The sequence below is a fragment of the Equus caballus genome, chromosome 12, assembly GCF_041296265.1.
Source record: "Equus caballus isolate H_3958 breed thoroughbred chromosome 12, TB-T2T, whole genome shotgun sequence".
NCBI classification, from domain to species: Eukaryota; Metazoa; Chordata; class Mammalia; order Perissodactyla; family Equidae; genus Equus; species Equus caballus.
The window spans coordinates 48864266-48886626 of NC_091695.1; the positions used below are offsets into that span (position 1 = coordinate 48864266).

The 22361-nt window shown below is 58.4% G+C and overlaps 2 protein-coding genes across 7 annotated transcripts; one reads left to right on the forward strand and one right to left on the reverse strand.

Annotated features, from left to right (window-relative positions):
• Window positions 1-17086, forward strand: LRRC56 (leucine rich repeat containing 56). Of its 3 annotated transcripts, XM_005598383.4 has the most exons (13): window positions 1-247; window positions 2119-2192; window positions 2609-2796; window positions 3538-3625; window positions 4348-4408; window positions 12024-12120; window positions 12193-12393; window positions 13244-13427; window positions 13863-14039; window positions 14119-14183; window positions 14424-14566; window positions 14816-14934; window positions 16153-17086. In XM_005598383.4, exons 3-13 carry the CDS (start codon window positions 2614-2616, stop codon window positions 16476-16478), a joined length of 1644 nt encoding a protein of 547 aa, XP_005598440.3. In that variant the 5' UTR covers window positions 1-247; window positions 2119-2192; window positions 2609-2613; the 3' UTR covers window positions 16479-17086. The 3 variants fall into 3 exon arrangements, with proteins under 3 accessions (XP_005598440.3, XP_005598441.3, XP_070086393.1); XM_005598384.4 differs by lacking the exon at window positions 13863-14039; XM_070230292.1 differs by lacking the exon at window positions 2609-2796 and having other exon boundaries at window positions 112-247.
• LMNTD2 (lamin tail domain containing 2) lies at window positions 17013-22361 on the reverse strand. Of its 4 annotated transcripts, none has more exons than XM_070230289.1 (15): window positions 22244-22361; window positions 21628-21834; window positions 21404-21556; window positions 20892-20979; window positions 20609-20764; window positions 20243-20314; window positions 20072-20160; window positions 19391-19727; window positions 18879-19144; window positions 18576-18765; window positions 18379-18498; window positions 18099-18295; window positions 17748-17863; window positions 17607-17659; window positions 17013-17421 (listed from the first exon to the last, which is right to left on the reverse strand). In XM_070230289.1, exons 2-15 carry the CDS (start codon window positions 21813-21815, stop codon window positions 17290-17292), a joined length of 2157 nt encoding a protein of 718 aa, XP_070086390.1. In that variant the 5' UTR covers window positions 21816-21834; window positions 22244-22361; the 3' UTR covers window positions 17013-17289. The 4 variants fall into 4 exon arrangements, with proteins under 4 accessions (XP_070086390.1, XP_070086392.1, XP_070086391.1 ...); XM_070230291.1 differs by having other exon boundaries at window positions 17028-17421; window positions 19439-19727; XM_070230290.1 differs by having other exon boundaries at window positions 17028-17421; window positions 19439-19730.

The following is a 22361-nucleotide window of genomic DNA, read 5'->3' on the forward strand; positions in this document are numbered from 1 at the left end:
TGGGTTGGCTGCTGCCCCGCCCCCGCCGCCCTGCCCTAGCAACTGTTGCTAAGGGGCGTGGCTTGGCCCGGTGGCGCCTGAGACGTTCCCGCGGCTCATGAATATTTGAGTATTCAAATGAGGCTCTGCCTCCGTTGCCACGGCGCCCAGGCCCCGCAACCCCGCGGCCGGAAGAACACCCGGAGTTGGAGAGCGCCAGCCGGCGGCGGAGGGCGCCCAGGACTGGGCACCGGGGCCCACCCCTCAGGTGAGAGCCCAGGGTACCTTGGGGTTCGGGCCGTAGGCCTCGCTATCTCCCCGGTGCCGGAGGGGAAACTGAGCGCAGGGGTCGGGCGCGGGGATGAAGCAGCAAAGCCAGTGGGGACTCGGTGATGCCCCCCGATGTCAAATCTGGTCCCCCAGGGACCCTAACTACACCACTTCACGGGGACAGGAGGAGCCCCAAGCCCTGCCTCTGGGGGAGAGAGAGGCAAGGACCCAGACTCTGCTCTGGGGTCTCCCCGATGAGGACCTAGGAGGGGAGCCAGCCTTCCTCGTGTGATGAAGGGATGGAGGGACAGAGCGGACACAGAAAGCCTATGAGCCAGACAGGGGCTGTAGGGAAACAGAGGCCCCAGGTTTCCAGCTGGGGGGCCTTGGGAGGTCCATGGAGCAGCAGGGCAGGGTGGGAGCAGGGCCATGAAGAGAGTGGACAGGTTCCACCCAGTGCATGAATGTGAAGGGACAGTGCCCAGATGGGAGCCACAGCCTCCAACCCAGGCCCTGCTCCTTGGACCCCAAGACCTTCACGCTTGCCTGGGCCGGTATTCTGGGCCCAGTCATGGGCAGGACCTCGGGTCAACTGCTCTCAGGCACAGAAGGAAGAAGACGGCAAGCTCGGTCCTTATGCTGCCACAGGTGTCCCAGGGCAGCAGCCTGGCTGGCCCACACCCTATCCATAGTCCCAGGCTGGCAGGCCTGGGGTGGGGGTGGGCAACATCTTCCCAGGGGGCACAGCAGTGGGGTCCTCCTGGGAGGCTTGGGGCCTTTCACCAATTGGAGAAAGGGAGTCAGCAGAGGGAACTTTTGGAAAGAAATCCTGCTGGAAACTCCATGAGGCTCTATGCTGGGGCCCACCTCATGGCCTTCACCTTACTGGATCCTCGGTGTATGGGTCACTCTCCAGACAAGGCCACTAAGGCACACAAAGCCTGGGCAGCTTGTCCCAGGGCCCAGCAACCCCTCCCACCACCTCTGTCAAAACCCAGCTGACCACTCCGCCAGCCGTTCGGGGGAGGGTCTCTAGACCTGATGGAGAGGATGAATCATGAATGTCCACAGCGGGTGAGAGATGAGAGTGGTGGTCAGAATTTGCACCTGCCACCTTCACGGATTCCTCTGGTGAATATTTCAGAGCCTCTCTTCTGCCCACTGTGGACACAGCAGGCAAGCGTCCTGCCTGCGAGCCCACATTGTCTTCGGGCGAGGTGCTCACTCAGCTGAATGTGTCGTAAAACACGAGGGTTGTAGAAGCGGTCAGTCTTAGCAGGAAAGTAAATCTGGGAAGGGCAGGAGAGAGTGCAGGAGTGGGGGTCAGCAAGGCCTTGACCCAAGATGGAGGGAGGTGGCCAGGATGTTCTGGGCAGACTTCTGGCTCTGCCCCCGGAGATGATTCCAGGATTGAGGGCCAGATACAGGCATCTGCATCTTTAAGGAACAATGCCAGAGGAGCCTGGTGCAGGTGGTCTGGGGACACACTAGACAACCTTCCCTGGGGTCTAGGTTCAGGGGGCTCAGGCAGGACAGGATGCCAGGGAGGCCAGACCATGGAAGACAGTCCAGAGCAGCAGACCCAGGACCCCTTTTGGAGAGAGGGTGGAGTCAGGGATGGAGGGAAGCAGGGATTTGAATGAGGACCATTTGCACTGGACAGACCCAGAGGGACTCCAGCATCAGTCACCCACCCAGCTGTCTTCCTTGTCAGCTGGGCCCGATACCCCATCAGGATGGTGGGAAGGACCTGAGCCCTTACCACCTCCACACCCGCTCCCTTCTGGGTCCTGTGACCTCAGCTCAGCCTGTCCCAGGTCCCCTGGGCATGGTAACCTGGCCAGGAGGCCAACCCAATCTCTCTTGCAGGTGCCACCTGAGGCCACATGCCGCCCCCTTGCCCGGATGTTTGACCCACAGTGGGAAAAGGCAGCTCCCTCCAGGTGAGGGGGCTCAATGGGCACGGGGTGGGGAGGGTATGCCTGAGACCCTAGTCCTGGGCCAGCCAGGCTCAGAGACCATCACAGCACAGGGCCTGAGGCAGCAGCTTGCCGCTGGTCACAGCAAGCCTCCAAGCAAACAGAGCTGCAGCCAGCACCCCTGGCATGGACCCTGAAGGATGGGCAGCAACACAGGGAGGGTGACTCGCCCAGGCAGGGGGTGTGAGCCAAGGCTCAGGGAGGGGACTGCGAGACCCCCAGGCTGGCAGAGAATAAGTGGGTGAGGGCACCGTGAGAGCCTTCTCCAGGCCCACGGTGGGTTCCGGGGGCTTGCTGTGTGCGGGGACATGTCGAGGACTGTGTGGGGGTCAGAGGAAGAGCAAAGGCTTAGCTGCCTTGCCCTCTGCCTATCCCGGCAGGTCGGATGTGCATGGACCAGGCCTGGGACAGAGCCCACGGGCCTCGGCCGAGCACAGCCAGTGTCCAAGTGCAAGAGCTGAGCTGGCAGGGCCTGCACAACCCCTGCCCGCAGAGCAAGGACCCAGGCAGCCATCCGGGCAGCCACAGCAAGCAGCTGGTGGAAGAGTATCTGTCACCCGCCCGACTGGTGAGTGCTGGGGGCTGGGAGGCTCGGGCCGCAGGGCCTGCATGGGGTGATGTTCTGGGACCAGCACCCAGCTTGCCCTCTGTCCCCAGCCCTCCTAGCCTTGCCTGGTTGACAGATGCCCTCAGTCCCCACTGTGTCCCCCATACCTGCTCCACCTTTCAGGGCCAACCCTAGGGGCTTGGTAACACAGATGTCCCCCAGGCATTCGGGTCACAGAAGGGACTGAGCCAGGCAGGAACTCCACAAGTGTTTGCTGAGCACCCACTGTGTGCTGGGCTCCGGGGACCACTCAGTGAACCACTTCGTGAACCAGAGAGGAGGCCCCTGGTTCAAGCAGCTGAGGTTCTGGTGGGAGACAGCCCAACAGCTCCTCAACAGCCCACTGCCACCATCCTAGGGGACAAAGACAGGCTCACGGCTGTGTGCCACCTCCAGGCCCACCAGCTCTAGGGGCTTGCGTTGGGTCTGTTCTTGGGTTTCATCTGGAGATGAGCACCTTGCCCCCGCCAGGGCAGGGCCTTCTCTGGCAATGGCCACACAGCCAAGCACAGTTACAACGTCTGCTCGTGTCACATCCGCTCTTACTCTACCAGCCAAATCCATCCATGGCCACAGTCAAGAAGGATGAGGCAGGGAAGCATCTGCCACCTGCTCTAGTCCCACTGCCAAAGGCAGGGATGTCACTGGGAGGGAGTGACCACTGTCCGGTTCCCAGGGCTGACTCCATATCAATTTCTGCAGAAGGCCCTGGCCCGGGTGGATGACCTCCGACTGGTGAGCGTGCTGGAGATGCGTGTGGATACTCGCGAGAACAGCCTGGGGAACTTTGGTAAGAGCCCCTCCCTGTCCACATGGCTGCCACTGTCAAGACCAGGCCTCTCTTTGAGGGTCTGCTCACTTGTACCTTGCCCACCAGGCTCTGGTTTTGGAACACTGCACCCCACAGGCCTGCCCTGCGCCCCACAGACTGCCCTGCACCCCAAGAACCCACCCTGCACCTACAAGGCCGCCATGTACCCCATGGGCCTGCCCTGTACCACCTCTTTCCAGGGATTGGGGACTCTGTCTTATAGGGTCAGTGCCCTCTTCTTTGAAGGAGTCAATAACTCAGAACTCTTTCCCAGGGGCTTTGGGTTGCAAAAGGACATGGGCTGGGGGTTCCTGTGCTCTGGCACCCAGTTCTGCAATCTGAGGGAGGCTATGGTCTGGGTGCCTGTGAGTGGGCCATGGGAGATGGCTTGGGGGTGGGACCCAAGCTGCAGCAGCCCCACCCACGCCAGCCAGGCTCCTCTCCTCCAAGCCGAGTCCTGGAGTCCAGTGGCCTCAAGGCCTTCCTCATGGCCCTGTCCACTCCAGTGCACCTTCTGCACCCTGCCCTGTGAGCCTGCTTCATTTGGGCCGGCCCACAGATGGAAGCATGCAGCCCTGAGATTGCCCTGGGCCTCAGAGCAGCCAGCAGGCCGCAGGAGCCAAGGGGCGCTGATGCCCCTGGAGGGCCAGGGCAAGGGGGCAGGGCCCTGCCACCAACCTCTCCTTCCTGTGGCCCCATAGGGCTACACCTGCCCAACCTCAGCCAATTGAAGTTGAATGGCAGCCGCCTGGGCTCTGTGAGGTGAGTGCCCCTCCTGGGGACCACGGTGTGGGGAGGGGGGCTTTCCTCCCTGGGGGTGGGGTCCTGCAGGGGCTGAGGCGAGAGCTCACTTGGGGTGGGGTCTCTCCTGGGTGGATCCCCGTGAAGGATGGATGTCCTGCCATCTCTGGCTCCCAGCCCTAATGCCTGCCCCTCGAGCCTGACTCTGGCACATGTAGCTCGTGTCACCCACGCCCGGTAGGTTGGAGGCACCTGCTGAGGGTGACATGTGTCACCCAGAGCCATGGTCAGGGTCAGGCCAGTCATGCCAGGTCGGGTGGCTGTAAGGTCTGCAAGGACCCACACTTGGGTGCCCAGAAGGCACCCACTGACTTTCAGCAAAGGGTCCTCAACCAGCCAAGGGTCTCTGGTGGGCACCCCAACACCAACCAGGGCTTTGGGGCTTTGGGCACCCCTGCACTTTTCACTGCAACCCTGGGTGGTGTCCCTCAGCCAGCAGGGCCAGGAGCTTGCGGGTAGCACTGGTACCCATCACCCTCACACCCTGCGAGAAGAGCAGGTGGGCACGGCCTCTGCTGAACAGAGGCCAGACCACAGACCCCACGGAAGAGATGACAGCACTTTAATAATTAACCTAAAAGACAACATTCAAAACTGAGGACAGGTGAATGGTTTTGTTTATCTCATTGGCCTGGAAAGAACAAAGCTGAAGAAATATCAGACTTTATTTTTGATGTTTGAGCAAAATAGGTTTCATGAAAACATTGCTGGTTTTATGTAGCCAGGGCCAGCCAGCATAAGGCAGGGGGATTCCAGTGAAAATTCTAGAAAATTCTCCAGATGTTTTAAGTGGGCACTAAGTGCCCAGTCATTTCCAGGTGAGGCGATAAAGGTCTTTGTTAAGCAAATTTGCTTTAAATGTCTTCATTATTTATACTGATGTTTATCAAAAGACATCAAAGAAAGTTTTGATGAAACACTTGAAGACTTGGAAACAGAAGTTAAGAAAATTGGAAGACTCTCTAGTCCTCCGGCCCTCTGTGGGCAGCCCACAGCAGAAGCAGTGGGCGGACTCACGGCCCAAGTGGCTCCCACATGACACCACGTCCGAGTAAGGATCCAGAAAACGGGTTTTCAGAAAGGCATCTTTATTACATGATTCAGCAATATCCTGACAGAGGTACCAATAATTCCTTTAGCTTAACAAAAACAAAAAATCATATTTATTCCTTCCTTGTTAAGGTTTACAAATTAGCTCAAAGAACCACAAAAGTACATAAAAATCATATGAAATAAAGGATGAAAACTATAAACAGAAGGGGAAGGTATTATAAAGTTGAGAAATATGATATACCGTTTGTGACAAAACAAAATGCTCAATTCCAAGAAAACAAACAAAAAAAGTAATTCCAAGAAAAATGATTAGATCATAAATTTTATGAAAACGTGTTCTGTTCCTTGATAACAACAGTGAAAAATGCGATGGATCTTGAAGTTCTTTTGCCGACTGAATCCTAAAACTTGGCCAAGTGACGTTTGCAAACCTCCATGGGTTGACAGTGAACAAAAATTTGTAAAAGGAAACTATCTAATTAAATATGACAGTCCAATAACGTAGTATTGTAACTTAGCTGGAAATAAAGATGTTAAAGACACTAAAATCCGCAGCAGCATTTTAAGGGCTGGAAAAGATTTAATTTATTGGCTGTCGGTGCATCTGAAGCTGAGGGAATAGCCAGCACCTAAAGAGATGGCGGGTGTGAGGACAAGCTCCCCACACGCAGGGCTGGCTTCCTGACAGCCCTCAGTGCAGGGGAAAGGCATTGACGAGCCTGGCGTGCTTCTCCACGTCAGTCAGACACGGGCACCTGTTCCTTAGTACCGCTTGCATGGGTAAAACCACACTAGCAATCTCTAAAACTCAACAACTAGTTTGGAAATTATTAAAATAATTGAATGGACAGTTTTCACTATGACAATGGCGGGCGTTCCCTCCTGTGACTAAGGCATCACGCCTCACCTGGTGCACCTGTGCTAATTTCTCAGGTGGGTTCTGCCCTTTTCTTGTTGACTTCTGGCAGGTCTTTGTGTAGCCTGAGCGTGTTCTGGACTTTGCAAGACTCTTCGCCCTACCTCTTCCCGTTGACTCTGACGATGGCAGCCTTTGCTTACACAGAAACCCTTCATGTTGATTTGCTCCAAGCCCTAGGTTCTGCTTGGTGCTTTGGGTGTTATTTAGGAGGCTGGTTCCCACCCTCAAGGTCATAGAGACATTCTACTTTTTCCTCTGTTCACTTTATGGTCTCGCTTTTTACTTTCAGGTCTTTAATCCAACTTATCTGCGAGGTCACCTTCAATTGTGGCATAAAGTTGGGACCCAGGTTTATTTTCCCCCATACAGTGAGTGACTTCCCAACACCATCCACCCAGCAGTCCGTTACTTTCCTACTGATCATGGTACCATCTCTGCCGTTGATCAAGTCCACGTGTGTGTGGAGATATGTCTATGAGCTCTCTGTTTCATCCATTGGTCTGTTAGCATCTGATACCTTCTCTCGGTTTTCCTTTTGCCAAGTTGACCTATTCTTGAACACTTATTCTTGCATTGGAATTTTGCAATCAGTTTGTTGGGTTTCACACATACTAATCTTTCTGGGATTTTTTTAAAATTAAAAATGATTCACCTGCTAATTTGGGTTTATACATTAAGTTCTATTCCTCCATGAATATGGTATAGCTGTCTATTCATGTATTCTGTTATATTTTCAGTAGAGTCTTTAAACTTCCTCTGTAAAGTTTATTATCAGTTGGAATGCTTTCAGCTGCAAGTTACAGAAACCTGTATCCAACTGGCCTAAACAATGAGAAATTATTTATTCCTTCAGTGCATACTATGGGCCAAAATGTTGTAAGCACTGAAGATACATCAGTGAACAGCACAGATAAGAATCTCAGTGTCCCACGGAGCAGACGAGAAGGCCAGCTTTGGCTCTTCCAGGGTGGGTTAATTCAGTACAGGACCCTCTGTCCTCATGTGTGTCCCCTCACAATGCACAGTGGCTTCTGCAGCCACAGGGATCCTTAACATTGATGGGCTGAGGGAGTGTGTTAATTCTCTAGGGCTGCTGAATGAAGCACCATGAACTGGGCAGCTAGAACAGCAGAAGTTTATTCTCTCCCAGTCCTGGAGGCCAGAAGTCAAGATCAAGGTGTTAGCAGCGTTGGTTCCTTCCTAGGACTGTGAGGGAGAACCCATCGCCTTCCTTTCTCTGGTGGTTTGCTGCTATCTTTGGCATTCCTTGGCTTATAGACACATCACCCCAATCTCTGCCTTCATGGTCACATGGCATTCTCCCTGTGTCTGTGTCTGTGTTCAAATTCATCTTTTTATAAGGGCACCAGTCACATTGGATTAGGGCCCACTCTACTCCAGCATGACCTCATCTTAACTAATTCCATCTGCAATGACCCTATTTCCAAATAAGGTCACATTCTGCAGTACCTGGGGGGTTAGGACTTCAACTTGTGAATTTGAGGTGGGGGCTGGTCACAATTCATCCCATAACAGGCAATCTGCCCTCCTGTGTCCATTAGTAAGAACAAGGGAAGTTCCCCAGCATCCTTCATGTGTTTCTTTGGCTAGAACTGCATCACATATACCCTTTCCTATACCAACTACTAGCAAGGGGATGGAATTATGATTGGCATGGGCTTACAGGACCCACCTGCCCTGTCCAACTTGGGACAGGGCAGGACACCAGCCTCCTTTGGAGCCAGGGCTCCCTGAAACCAGGACTAAATTAATGCCCACATATGTATAGTATGTTTACAATCATGAATGACGTCCTGTTTCTATTGTATTTTCTGGTTGATTATTGCAAATATAGAGAAACACTATGTTGGTTTAAAATAGATTTTAAAAATCAATACAAAAGTATTGATTTTTATAAATGGATCTATTATATCTGGCAATATTGTATCTTTACTTTGTACTGGGCAATATTGCCAAACTCTCACATTAATTCAAATAATTTGTTAATTCAGTTGGGGTTTCTGTACTGATGTCATGTTATCGGCAAGTTCTGAGTGTTGTCTTTCACTCTCAGTCTTCATGCTTCTTTTTCTTGTCTTACAGCCTTGGCCAGGACCTGTTAACCAGCATGGTCTTGCACAGACAGATAGACAGATAACGCGTATATAGCAGCAGTGATGGCAGCAGGCATTCTGGGTTTGTTCCTGATCTTAATGAGTCTGTGTCTAAGTTCCTCTGCGTCTGTTTACATGATCATAGAATGATATTTCTCCTTTAGTCTATTAAGGTACTGAACTCCACTGACAGACTGTGATGGTCGCTCATCCTTGAATTATTTTAAAATCTGTTTTCATGAGTGACAGCCTTTGAATTCCCTCGTATTGTACTCCTCCAGTTCCAGAATCAAGGACATCCTCATAAGGTGGCCTCTCCCTTTCGTTGTTCTTTTCGACTGCTCTATTTTTTAAACTTCCTGTATAAGAAATTGTAGAAGACAGAGATTGTCTATTCCGTGATAGTTCATTAGAACTTAATTTTAAAACTGGTCCAGACCTGGGGACTTAGGGGGGTGGGGAGGGTTTAATCACCATTTAATTTCTTAAATGGCTATTAGTCTAGTCAAGTTTTCTATTTCTTTCGGCGCCAGCTTTGACTAGGTTTTCAAAAATGTTGGTATATACTTTGTTCATAATGGTCTTTCGTTGTTTTAAGTTGCTGCATGGCTGTAACTATTCCTGTTTTTAAGTTCCCTACATTTACTTGCATTGTCTCTCTCTTTACCCTCGGTCAGTCTTACCAGAGGATTGTCTGTTAATTTTTTCAAGAATCAGCTCTGGGCTCTGTTAATCTTCTCTACAATTGTTCTGGGTGTTACTAGTTTTATCCTAATTTATTACATCTTTCCTTCTTGTTATTTTTCTTATTTGCTGCTTTTCTTTTTCTAGCTCTTTGAGCTGAATGCTCAGCTTAATTATTCTAATCCTTCCGATTTTTTGATAAATATATTTAAATATCTAAGTCTCTCTTTATGTGTGGCTTTCGGCAGGGTTCCACACATTCTGTACACTTTGCTTTTTGTCGTTAGTTCTAAGTATTTGGTAATCTTCCTATTTAATCTGAGATGAGGCAAAATCTACTAGTAATTCCCCAGTCCTTATTCTTCTAGAATAACAGGATCCCCCATATCTCGCGGGGCACGTAGCCACCCCAAAGAAAATCCTGGTGTTTCCCAGTCTCCCTTGCAGCTGGGCCGGGCTGTGTATCTGGGGTCTGAACCATAGGTCACGAGCAGAAGATGTGTGCTGACTCTGAAAAGAAACAGACTACAGCAAGAATGCCATCACAGAAACAAAGACAGACTTGAAAGAAATACTGTACCACAGGAAACGCATACCAGACAGTGTATGGAAGACAGGACAGAGTCCTGGAGATGGAGGGCAGACAGAGGAGGTCTGAGATGGACATAATTGAAATCTCTGCAGAAGGAAACTGAAACAATAGAACAGAACAAATATTTAAAGATTAAAGAAAACTTGTCGGACATAAAAGAAGACTTTCATCAACAGATTGAAAGAAAAAAGTGAAACTGGCTTGCCACACTGAAACATACCCTAATAAAGATATAGATAAAATTTGGGGGCAGCCAAGAAAAGAGATCAAGTCTTCCTTTAAGAAGGAAAAAAAATGCAGTTTTCCTCAGACTTTTCCATAGAAATACTTGAAGCCAGAAGGCAGTAGAAGGATGCCAACACAGCCCAGCTGAAAGATAATGTGAACCGAGAATTTCACACCCAGCCAACATTTGGAATGAGTGAGAATCAGGGGAAGTAGTTTGATCAGCCCCCCTTGGGGAGATTACTAGACACAAGTTTCAGCCAATTAAGAGATGACTGGAAAACCCATTTAAGGCAATAGACAGGATAAATATGGAGTTTCCGTAACTGCAGGACACAGACGACAGCTCCTGTGGAGATGAGGGTGACAGAAGAAAACTCAAAGACTCAACGGACGGGCTAGACGGTGGCTGAGTCATGAGCGAAGGGGATTTGTGACCTGGAAGATGGGTCTGGAGAAATTACCCAGCCAGCAGAAACACGAGGCTGGTCAGGGAACGCCTCCGAGATAAGGCACCCTGTCCACATGGGCGAGGTGAGGAGACAGCCTTTAAGCAGAGGAGGGAGTCCTCAGGCGTGAGAACGAGGACAGGCTCCAGTGACACAGGGAACCGGCACAGCTCGAGTGGGACAGCCCCCAGGGAGACGCGGCAGCCGCCCTGAGCCATCAGGGGAGTCACGCATGGGGCCACTGCCACCTCCAGCAACTGGTCCCCACCAAAGAAGCCACCTCATCACCTCGTCACCCAACAGGGAAGCCCCCCCACATCAGTGTCCCCAGTGGTGGCTCGGCACCTCCAAGGAGCATTTCAGACCCTCACTCCCCATCTGAATGCCCAAGGAGCTATTACTACTGTAATTAGAAACATTACAATCCCTGCAGTGTGAATGGGAAAGGTCAAAACAGAGGATCCCCAAGGAAGCAGAGACGGTGCAAGGAGGGGAGTAAAACTTCCCAGACCCTCCAACTGTTATTCTGAGAGGCACAGAAGAAGATGCGGCTTCTCTGCCTCTTCGAAACAAGAAAAACACGCTGCAAGAGAAGACCAGAGGACAACGAAGAGCACTGGCAACGAAACACGTGGTGGCCAGCACAAAATGTTAATAGCAGCATGGGAAGACGAGGAAACCTCCCAGAAAGCAGAAGGAAAGGCACAGAGATGGAAACGGGAGAGAGGAGGAGAGAGAACAAGACTCAGGCTCAGAGGACGGACGAGGGGCAGAGCTCCCCGACGGAAGACCAGAGAACATGGAGGAGAGAAAATAACAAGAAATCACATCGAGAACATCCCAGAAGCCAATGGAAAGGAGATGCAGCAGTGGGCCCTGCCCTGGCAGGAGACGTGGGACACCCCGGCCGAGAGGACCCCGCAGGCAGAGGTGGGGCCCAGAGAGGCCGGGGGCAGAAGGTCTGCCTCCCGCAGTTGTTCTAAGAGGGGAGAGCCCTGGCCTGCCCATCTGCAGGGGAGGGTGGCAGGGGCGAGTCCAGGGCATGGGCAGGGGACTGGCCCCAGGGAAGGGGTGTGCGAGCTCTTGCAGGCACATCTGGGCTGAGGAGGGCTGCAAGCTGAGGAAGTCATCCACAAGAGAGGCCGAGGGAGAGAGGACAGGAGAGCCCCCCAGGCCGATCCCCCCGGGGAAGGGGCTGTCTCGCCTACCCCATTAGAGCAGGCAGCAGGTGCGGCTGGGCTGAGCTGTCCAGCACCAGGGCAGCTCCCCGCGGCCAAGCCCAGGCCCTCCAGGGGTCACATTCTGCCCGTGCCCGAGACTAGAAGGCTGCAGCAAGGAGGCAAGGCAGGGAGCTGGGGGGCTCTGGATCCCCTTCCTCAGCCTAGAGGCTGCCAAGAGCCACAGTCACAACGGCCCCTGCACCTGGAAATAGCCAGCCGTGAGTGGTGGCTGGCACGAGGCATGGCACAGAGGCTTCGTGGCCACAGACAGGGCCCTCGACCCCAGGACAGCACTGACCAGCCAACCCTGCCCTCTACAGAGACCTGGGCACCTCCCTAGGCTGCCTGCAGGTGCTGTGGCTGGCTCGCTGTGGCTTGACCGACCTGGATGGCATCGGCTCCTTCCCGGCCCTCAAGGTGGGTGTGGTCACCCTGGGCTGGGGAGAGGGCACCAGGCCAGGCCCTGGCTGAGACCCCCTGCTGCCCCAGGAACTCTATATCTCCTACAACAACATCTCGGACCTGAGCCCACTGTGCCTGCTCGAGCAGCTGGAGGTGCTAGACCTGGAGGGCAACAGCGTGGAGGACCTGGGGCAGGTGCGGTACCTGCAGCTGTGTCCGCAGCTGGCCACACTCACCCTGGAGGGCAACCTGGTGTGCCTGCGGCCAAGCTCTGGCCCCTCCAACAAGGTGCGTGTTGTGGCCGCCCAGTCGGCTGAGTGCACGGGAGGGGGAGGCGCTCTGTGGCTCTGGCCCCCTGGCCCTCCCACAGCCCGGGGACTCCTCGCCTACCTGAATGCTGGCCATGCCCAGGCCAGGCAGCAGGAGCATCCAGGGCACATCCACCAGGCACAGGCCACCTGTACCCTGTGGCTTGTTCGCCGTGAGCTCATTCTCCTGTGTCGCTGGAGGCCTGGCAGCCACCAACGCATCCTCATGGGCCAGGACGAGACCCCACGGGGCCATATGCATACATGCCATGCCCCTTGGCCCACGCATGCACCCTGTGAGGTTGTCTGTGCACATGCCACGTGGAACCACGCACGTTCTGTACAGCCTCCATGTAGAATCACGTACACGCAAACGTGCACACACACACACACCCTGCCCAGAGCACCCCCATCCCCTGCAGGCTTGTGCACTCCCTACATGGAATGCACTCAAATATCACAGGCCTGTGCACACCTCACACAGCTGCACACGCCCCTGCACTGCCCGTGCACACCCAGAGCTCACGCTGCCTGCCCTGCTACCTGCTGCTCAGTGGTGCCAGTACACAGTGGCCGAAACTAGGCCAGGGCTCTGAGCTCAGGGCAGCTCCATAGGCCAGAGGGCACCACTGGACCCTGGCTGTGAACCTGGAGCGTGAGAGCACATACAGGTGAGAGCCCAGGGCCCCCGCAGTCCCGGGTGTCCAAGAGTGACCAAGGCCAGCCCTGGCTCCCCCCGCAGGTCTGGGGGAAGCAGCCACACAATAAAGCTGGGCTGAAGGGCGCACTGGACCCAGGCCTGCCACTGCCCCCACCCCCCAACCCTGCAGGTGCCCCCAGGCTACAACTACCGGGTGGAGGTGAGGAAGCTCATCCCCCAGCTGCAGGTCCTGGATGAGGCTCCAGCCACGCACACAGGCCTGCCGGCCTCATGGAAGCTGGACCGGGACTGGCACATGGTGAAGGAGGCCATCAAGGAGGGCGGTGTCCTGGACGGCCTGCTCCCCAGGCTGGGTATGGCAGCCATCTACCCAGCCTCTGCCAAGGGCTGCCCCACCCGGCCCGGAGACCTCGCCCCCTGAGCCCCGGGAGAGGTCTCCACCCCCATCCACCCCCAGGAGGAGAGGTCTCCACTTCCATCTCCCCTCTGCAGGCCTCTCAGAGATGGAAAGTCGCATCTTGTATCCCTCCTCAGCCCTAATCTCTCGTCCCCAGAGCCCTGCACACCTGCCCCCAGGCCAGGACACCCTCCCTGTGAGCAGCACCCGGTGGGACCTCCCCACCAATCCACAGAGGGAGCAAAGGGCCAAAACCTGCCACCCCATGGCACTGGCCCTCAGGACACACAGATGGCGGGTGGCAGGGGTTTGTGGACAGAATCTGGGGGGAGCTCTTGGGCTGGCCAGCTGGCATGGGCCTTGGTAACCACTGATTTGGAATCTCGGACAGATCATCCCCATGGAGCCCCCATTCGGAGACTCAGCCCCGAGCTGTCCTTGTCCGAGACCCAGCCCCAGGCCCCTAGGTTCTGGCCCCTGTCCCCGCTGGTCCCTGGGGGACCGCTGTCTGAAGGCCTGCTTCCCAAGGACCCAGCCCCAGAAGGCGATGCCAGCAACCTCACCCACGGTAACTGACCCGCCTCAGCGTGAAGCCGCCCCGCAGCCCCTGAGCCGGGAACCAGGCGCAGACACACCCTCTTCCTCAGGCGCTGGCCGAGTCCTCTGCGGGAACCCCACCAAAGGCCTGCGGGAACGTCGGCACCAGAGCCAGGTACACCCTGCCCCCACAAGTGGGCCAGGACTCCAGCACTCTGGCAGTGGACCAGCCTCTTGGCTCTCTGGAGGAGAGTGGCCCAGCGTACTGGCCTGGCAGTACCCTGCCCTAAAGCCTTTCCAGGGGCCCCCAGCTCTCCTGCACCCTCCCCAGCTGACTCAGTCCTTCTGCCCCCAGGCTACTGCCCACCTAGCCCCCTCAAAGGCCATGCCCCCAGCCAGCCCTTTCCCTCCTCAGGCCTGGGCACCCCCAGAGCAGCTGCCCCCACGCAGGCCAGAAGACCTGGCGGCCAGTGCCTCCACTCCAGAGCCTGACCCTTTGGATGACCATGACCTCCTGTCTTGGGCTGGGCTTCGGGCCTGGAGGGAGCTGAGCCTGAGGTGGGTGCCCCTCCCCCACCAAGCCCTACTGCCTTGTGTGTCCCCCATCTGGTGGGGGCTCACAGCCGGGGGCTGCCTTGGCCAAGCAGTCACTGGTTCCAGGATGGTCAGAGGAGCTGGTCATGGGAGCCTAGGGCTGGGGGTCATCCCAGAGTCATACTCATTTGGGATTGGCTCCGGGGGGGGGGCGGGGAAGGGGCAGGGCTGCAGCCTCTCCCTCTCTCCCCACCCCAATCCCCTCCCATGTAGGTGCCTGGAGTCCCAGCAGGAAGGGGCCACAACCCCCCAGTGCCCACGGAGAGGCCCTGAAGAGCAAAAGGACCAGGCTGGGCCCAAGACGTCCCCCAGCCCCCTGAGCCCCACCCCAGGTACTGAGAGTGACCCCACACACCACCCCACGATGGGGTCTCACCTCGGACCAGCCCCCTCTTCAGCCAGGCTCTGAGAGAGGCTGTGACACGGAGGTCACAGCCTGGGAGTGGAGGGCTCACAACCAAGGGGTTCCCATGCCAAGTCACCCTCCCCTAAGCCCATGGGACCATGAGGCCACTGGGGCTGGACGCAAGAGAGCGAGAAGGTGCCCCAGCAAAGGGCCCAGCCTGAAAGACCGAGCAGCCCCAGGGAGGGCGGCAGGCCACCAGCTGGTCCAGGAGGCCAGGCAGAGAGGGGTGCCGCCCTCACTCTCAGACAGGGCCTGTGCTGGGCTGGAGACACAGAATTAAGGCAGGGAGGCCCCCACCCCGACGGACACTGGCTTCACAGTGACCCCAGCTGAGCGGAGCAGATGCAGGGGCTGCAAAGCAGAGAGACCCCTCACCCAGGAGCACCCAGGAAGGCTACCTGGAAGAAGGGTCAGAGCAGACTGGTGGAAGAGCTGGGTGGGCGAGCCTGAGGAAGGGGCACTGGAAGCAGGGGGCAGCAGGAGCACAGGCTCAAGGTTGTCCAAATGACACTCTGGGGGGCTGGGGTCGAGGGGACAGCAAAGGGGCCAGAATGGAGCAGGGACAGGGCAGGCCAAGCCTCTGCTCTTCCAGGTGCTGGCTGGCGCCTAGGGGGAGGTGCCCTGAGACCCGCTAGTCAGGAGGAGTCCACAGCTAGCTACCTAGTGGAAGGGTGCAGGGAGAGCAGGAGAGGAGTGGCTGGAGTGGGGACTTAGGGACAAAGGGTGGCCAAGGCCTCCCACTCCAGGCCAGGTCCAGGTGGGCACTGGGTGACCACGGACACACCCTCCCAGTCTGCCCTGCCGGGGCCTCCCTCCATAGTGGAGATTCAGGAACTGGCCCAGGGCCACCAGCTGGTGAGTGGTTCCTTGGGGATGGGACCCAGGGACCCAAAGTCAGAGCCCAGGCCTTATGGCCTCTGCCTCCCCAGAGGTGGGTCCAGCCCAAGCAACAGCCAGAGGTCACGGGGCTGAGAAGCCATAGCTTCCTTGAGGAGCACAGGAAGTGGGGCAGAGGGGTGCTGCCTTGGGGGTCAAAGGCTAAGAGAGGAGCTACCGTGTACGCTGCAGCGTGTCTGTGCTGACTCCCCAGGTGCCGATTCCTTAGAGGGCCCCTTGTCTGACACGTTGTCTCCTCGTTTTCCAGAGCCTTCCAGGCCCTCGGGCTGGAACCTGATCCCCTCTCCCCCCAAGGTCCCCATGCCACCTGATTCAGGCAGCACCTCCTGGGGGTCCGCAGACCTGCGGTTCCGGCGGCGGCGGCTCAGAGCCCTAGGCAGCGTGGGGCCTGGCCTGGGTCAGGGGCTGGCTGCAGTCACCACTCTGAGAGCCCTAGAGATGGCCTCAGGCTCGAGCCCTCAAGCCCAAGGATGTCTAGGCCCAAAGCCAGTACCAGATCCAGCAGCCAGACCTCCAGGCCTCCGGTGCATGCCACACCTGAACCCCATCACCCCAGCCCAATCCCACCTGTAATGTAAACCCCCCTCCACTGCCAAGCTGGTCTGGACTTCGGCTGAAGGACCTCACTGTGGTCGTGTGAGCACCATGTGAACTCTGGCCTCATAGAACCCAGAGCATCTGGGCGGGTATATTATGCAGTGCGAAGCGGGCCTGGCACAGGAGAGGCCCCTCTTGGTGAAGAGGAGTAGGGTTTGGGACCACCAAGGGTGAGCACAGGCCAGAGCCCAGGATAGGATGGCCAGCTTCCCACTGCTGACCCAGCTGCCCACTCCTGCCATGGGGCCTGGCTTCCCCAGGGTTGGTCAGAGGGGCTGGCCTGGAAGATCCCTGGTTGGGCCCAACCCGGTGGCTGGAGCTGGGCCCCATCCACTCCCTGGGAGGCACTCCAGCTGCCCCAGGGCTCTGAGCCCACCCTGGGCTGCTGTGGTCCCAGGTGGAGGCACTGGCCCTAGACCAGCCACGGTGTGGCCAGGACTCCCACCCCTGGTGGACCTGTGGGGTTCTCTCTCGGGGCAGGATATCCAGACACAGAAACCAAGCAAATCATTTTCGACTCTCAGGTGTACAGAATGCGGTTTACTTTGTAGGTGAAGTTGGTTGAATAAATTATGCAGCTGGCACTGCCTGCCTCCCACGACTTCCTCCCCGCTCTTCCGTCATCCCCGGGCGTCCCCCACCCCGGGCTGTCCCCTCTGTCCCTTGGTGTCCCGCATCCCTCGCTGTCCCCTCCGTCCCAGGCGCCCCACATCCTGCGCTCTCCGCCAGCGCAGTCACGGAGACGGCCAGGCGAGCGCAGGAGCCTGTATTGCCCGTCGGCGCCGCCCTACACCCACCCGCACCCGTCCGTGGTGATGGGCGGGCAGGGGAGGAAGCGGAAGCCGAATCTGCTCTCGGCCGTGCTCTGCACAGACAGCGCCACCATCGGGCAGCTCCGGTCCACGGTCTTCCGGCACACCTGCGGGGCGCCGGGTCTGAGAGTTGAGCGGGCGGGGGCGGGGGCGGGGGCGGGACCCGGCAGGGCGAAGAGGGGCGGGGCGGGGAGAGGTGGGGAGGGACGGAGAGAGGAGAGGCGGGGCAGGGAGAGAAGGACTGGGGCCGGGCGGGGAGGGCTGCCCCGGACACCAGTACGCGCGCACTCACCCGGACCTTGGGCTCCTTCCTAGCCTGGCTGATCTCGAGACCCACCCCGGCCTCTGCGTGGGAGAATGATGGGGTGGGGTAGGGCCGGCCGCCCTCTCCCTGCTGGTCCGCCCCTGCCTCCGCGTCCCCGCGCGCGCTCACCCGGGAGGGCGGGCAGGAGCTCTGGCGTGTGGGTCTCGGTGCGCTCCGGGCGCGCAGGCACAGCCCGCGGGCGGAAGAGCTTGCCGCTGCTTAGGCGCGGCAAGGGGACCCGCGTCCTAGTGGGGCGAGGGTGTCGTGAGGGTCCGAGCCCGCCCGCGGAAGGAGTGGTCCTGACGGGGCCTGGGGAGGTGGGGACCTGGCAAGGGCGGGACCTGGGTACGTGGGTGGGGGTCCTGGCGGGGACCTGGCCTGGGGAGGTAGGGGGCGGTCCTAGCAGGGAGTGTGGGGGATAGGTTTTGCAGGAGAGGGGCCTGGGGAGGAGGCGAAGACCGAGGGACCTGCTGTCCCTACCCGGGCCTCCTGCGCCCTGCCCGGGCCTCCCGCACCCGGCCTTTGCGCGGGGGTTGAGGCCGGCGCGGCTGCTCCCCCTGGTCGGCCCCGCGCCCGGCCTCTGAGAGCGGGAAGCAGTCGATGGACAAGTCGGTGTTATCAGTGAAGACCCTCGAGTGGGGGGTCACGCAGTGCGGGGGCTGGTACTCGGTGAGGACCTGTGGGACCAGGAGGGCGCGGCGGTCACCCTCACCCCGCGAGGTCCGCTGGCACCCCAGCCCCCGCTGGGACCCGCACTGACCTCGCCCTTGGGGTTCAGGAGGAGAGTAACGCAGCTTCGGCTGGAGTGGAAGTGGACGGGCTCCCCACCCAAGAAAGAGGACGGCTGCTTCTTAGTGGTGGGGGGCCCCTCACCCCACACCTGCGGACGGCAGGGCGGCGGGTGAGGGGCGGCGGGGCGGGGCCGGGGGCCGCACGGGCAGCGGGAGCGGGGCGCACCGTGATGTGGTGCCGCGGCGCCAGCAGCATGCCGGCCGGGAAGCGGTAGGTGGCCACGGGGAAGTCGCGCACCAGCTGCTGCAGCATGCAGCCGCCCAGGTCGGCCGTCTCCTCTAGCGACTGGTTGAGGATGCGGACGAACCTCTCGTGGCGGCTCACGGCCACGATCTTCAGGCAGCAGCCCGACGCGCTGGGGCGGGCCAGGGAGGGAACGGGCGCTGTGCAGAGACACTTGGGCCCAGCCCACCCAGCCCCTTTAGGAGACCAGCTCCTGGCCGTGCGCCCCAAGCTGTCACCCCTCACCTCCAACGGTGCCCGGGATGCCCAGAGTCGGGACCTGCAAAGGACTCCGGCACGACGACGACAGTCTTTCCCTGCCAGTCCCCGGCGGTTTTCTGGAGACCCAGGGAGAGGACGCCTGTCCCGGAGTGGGACCCCCATGTAGAGCGCCCACTGGGGATATCTCTTGTGAGGCTGGACCTGGCTTGCAGCGCCCTAAAGGTCCTCGTAGGAGACGAGCAGTGCCCGGGGTCAGAGCTGGGGTAGGAGGGATGGCTGGACCCCAGGACCTGAGAGGAGCAGAGGAGTAGTTGGCAATACTTGTTGAGGGGATGGGAATTCGAGCCAGAACAGGGTGGCACGGGCAGGAGACCCCCAAAGACAACCGTAACCCCTACGGATGAGGCTGGAGAGGCCCCAGTGGCCTTGCTCTGGGCTACTCTAAAGGCCAGACAGTTGGGGACATAGTTTAGGGCTTTGGACCGAGATCACAGTCCTGCAGGGGCAGGAAAGGGCAGTAACCAGGGGAGACTCACCCCACCACCTTCAGGCTCTGCCTGGTAGTCCCTGCTGCAGCTCCTCACCTGCGCCACAGGCTGCTCAGAAGCATGACCTAGTGCCTGGGGCAGGGGCCTTGTCACCTTCTGCTTGAGATGATGCTTGGCCTTGAGATGATGCTTGGCCTTGAGATGATGCTGGGAACTGCTGGATTCAGAGATGGAGCCCCCCGAGCTGCTGGTGCCCACCAAGGGCAAGGCGCTCCACTCCACGCTCTTGAGACGATGCTCTGCACCGTGCTTGCGCGGCTCTGAGCCCCACTCCTCAGGTGTTGAGGCTGGTGAGAGCTGGGGGGGCGGTGGGGGCCGGGCGTGCCTGCTGACCACGATCTGCTCACTGCCTGCTGGACTTTGGCTCCTCGACCCCAGCCCTGCCCCCATCCAGCCTCCTCAAAGTGGGAGGGGCACCCCAAGTGGTGGTCCTAGTCCCTAGGACCCAGCCTGGAAAAAGGGCTCATGGGAGGCCAGAGATGGTCCAGGAGCCTTTTCCCTTCATCCCTAATCCCATCCTACAGATCTGAGAACTGATTCTTGGGAGGTCTAAGTGACTTGTCCAGGATCGCTAAAGGGTGGAGCTTGGACCTTGGTCCACGTCTGCTAAGGCAAGCCCTCCCCTCCCCTGGCCCCTGGCCCCTGGGGAGTCCCGCCAAGCGCAGTTACTTTTGATCTAAGTTGGACTCCATGCTGGTGAAGAGGTTGGGGTACCGGTGGGCAATGCTGTTCCAGTCCACATCCTCCAGCCGGAAACCCTGAGCAGGAAGCAACAGGCATGTGACCCTCCCCTCCTGCAGGGCTGCAGAGGCATGAACACATGTGAGGGGTCTTGCTCACCTCCCCAGAAGCGGAGATGTTCCCGTTCTCAGAGAAGTCACTGAAGTCCATTAGGGTCTCCGCGGTCACCACCTGCAAGAGGGGACAGGAGGCCAGCGGGCAGGGGTTTGGGGCAGGGCACCCTTCCCCCGATGGCACCTGTCCCCTTTGACCTCACCAGCCCCTGAGGCACACAGGTGGTTGGGACCACAGGGTTCGTGGTTTCTCCCTCTCCCATCCATGGGCCCAGAGGCAGCCCGAGGGGGACAGGCTTCCCAGGCAGGCCAGAGCCCCAGCAGAAGCACCAGTGGAGGGGGCACGCTGGCTGTCACGGGAGGTCCAAGGAAGGCTGTCAAGTGGGGCAGGGCCCCACTAGCACAGGCTTACCTCCACACTGCCAGTGGAAGACCGCAGCACGCGGCCCACCCAGGAGGACTGGGCCAGTTGCAGGAGGCAGGACTTCTGGAAGCCCTGCAGCTCAGCCTCCATCTGCTGCAATGTGTTCATGGTCTGCAGCAGCTGCTCCTCCAGTTGAGCCTTCTCCTGCTCCAGGAGGGCCCATAGGTGGAGCAGGGCCTTCTCCAGACCCGGCCTCCAAGGCTGCCCCCACCCCCGACCTTCACCCCAGCTTGGGTCTCCCGGCCCACTCCCTGATCCCACCACCCCTCACCAGCTGGGCCTGTTCCTTCTGCTCTTTCAACTCGAGAGTCAGCTTCTGGACCTGGTTCTGCAGGAACTTCTGCTGCCTGCACAAACTCCTGGGGGAAGGGGCAACCTCAGCAGCCCCCACCTCTGGGTCAGCAGCCAAGGAGGGGAGAAGGAGGAGCTCCACTTCACTGCCACTAGGGCCCCAAGGGCACAGAGTGTGGCTGGGTCAGGCCACGGTAGGCTCTGAGAAGTCTGGGTCAGAGGTGGGGTCGAGGTTGGGTTCGGGCCCCATCAACATGTTCAAGGTTAGGGGCTGGGCAGGGTCACAGTATGTTAACTTTTCCAAGGTTAGGTTGGGGATCTGGGACAGGTAAAGGCTAGGACCAGAGGCAAAGGTCAGGGTAAGGGTCAGGACGGGGGTCATGTTGGACTCTTGGTCAGGCTCAATGGTTGGGGTTGGAGTCAGACAAAAGCCAGGACTTAGAGCCAGGAAGGGGCTGGGTTGGGCTGGGGGATGAGTGCTTTACTGCTGACCTCTCAGGTGGAAGCCCGGCCACCTCCTGCAGGATGCGGCAGTGCTGGGGGCCCCAGCTGTTCTGGATGGCCCACCTCAGGGCCTGGATCTCCAGTTCCTGCTGCCCCCACAGCAGCCGCAGGGTGCGGGGGTCCAGGGACTCGGGGGCCAACCTGCAATGTCAGTGCCCCAGCCGCTTGATCAGGCCCTGCCAAGTGGCCAGCCACCCCTTCCCCCCACTTACTTCGGGTTGGTAGAAGAGACCATCCGTGTGGAGTTTGGCTTGGTGTCCTGTGGGCACGTGGGGGCCACTGGGCCTGCTGGTGTGCTGGCTGCAGGCCCCAGGTGGCCACTGACCAGCTCTTGGTCTCCCTGGAATGGGAGAGCCTCTTCCTTGGCTTCTTCAGTCTCCTGGTGAGACTCAGGGGCCATTCTTGATGTTCTTGGGGGGCTGAAAGGGGTAATGGGGCTGTCTGCCCTGTGTCCTGTGTGTGGGCACCCCTACAGGGCTCTCCTTACATGATCACATGCACACGTGAGTGTCTGACAACCCCAGACAGCAGCACTGGTTCACAGAGTGTCAGTCTCCAAGGAGGCCCTTGTGTGTATGTGTGTGTCTCTCCCACAGGACACCAGACCACCGGTCCCGTGGGTGGCCACACCCATATGTTTCTGACCAGGCCAGGGCAGCAGGTCACCTGGTATTCACACATTCCCTGTTGTCTCCTCCCTGTCTCTCTTACCCTCCAGGACCCGAGGTCATGCCCCTCAGCCTAAAGCAGAGGGTCCCCAGAGGTGCTGGTCCTTCACCCGGGACACCCATGTTCCCCCAGACCCAGGGCCCTACCCCCAACACTCACCTGAAGCCTGAAGTCCAAGCAGGCCTAGGAGGAGAAAGGCTTTATAGCGTTGCCATGGATACCAGCACCCAGAAGGGGAGGGGCTGTTTGTTGCCAGGAGCCTCCAGGCAGACCCCTG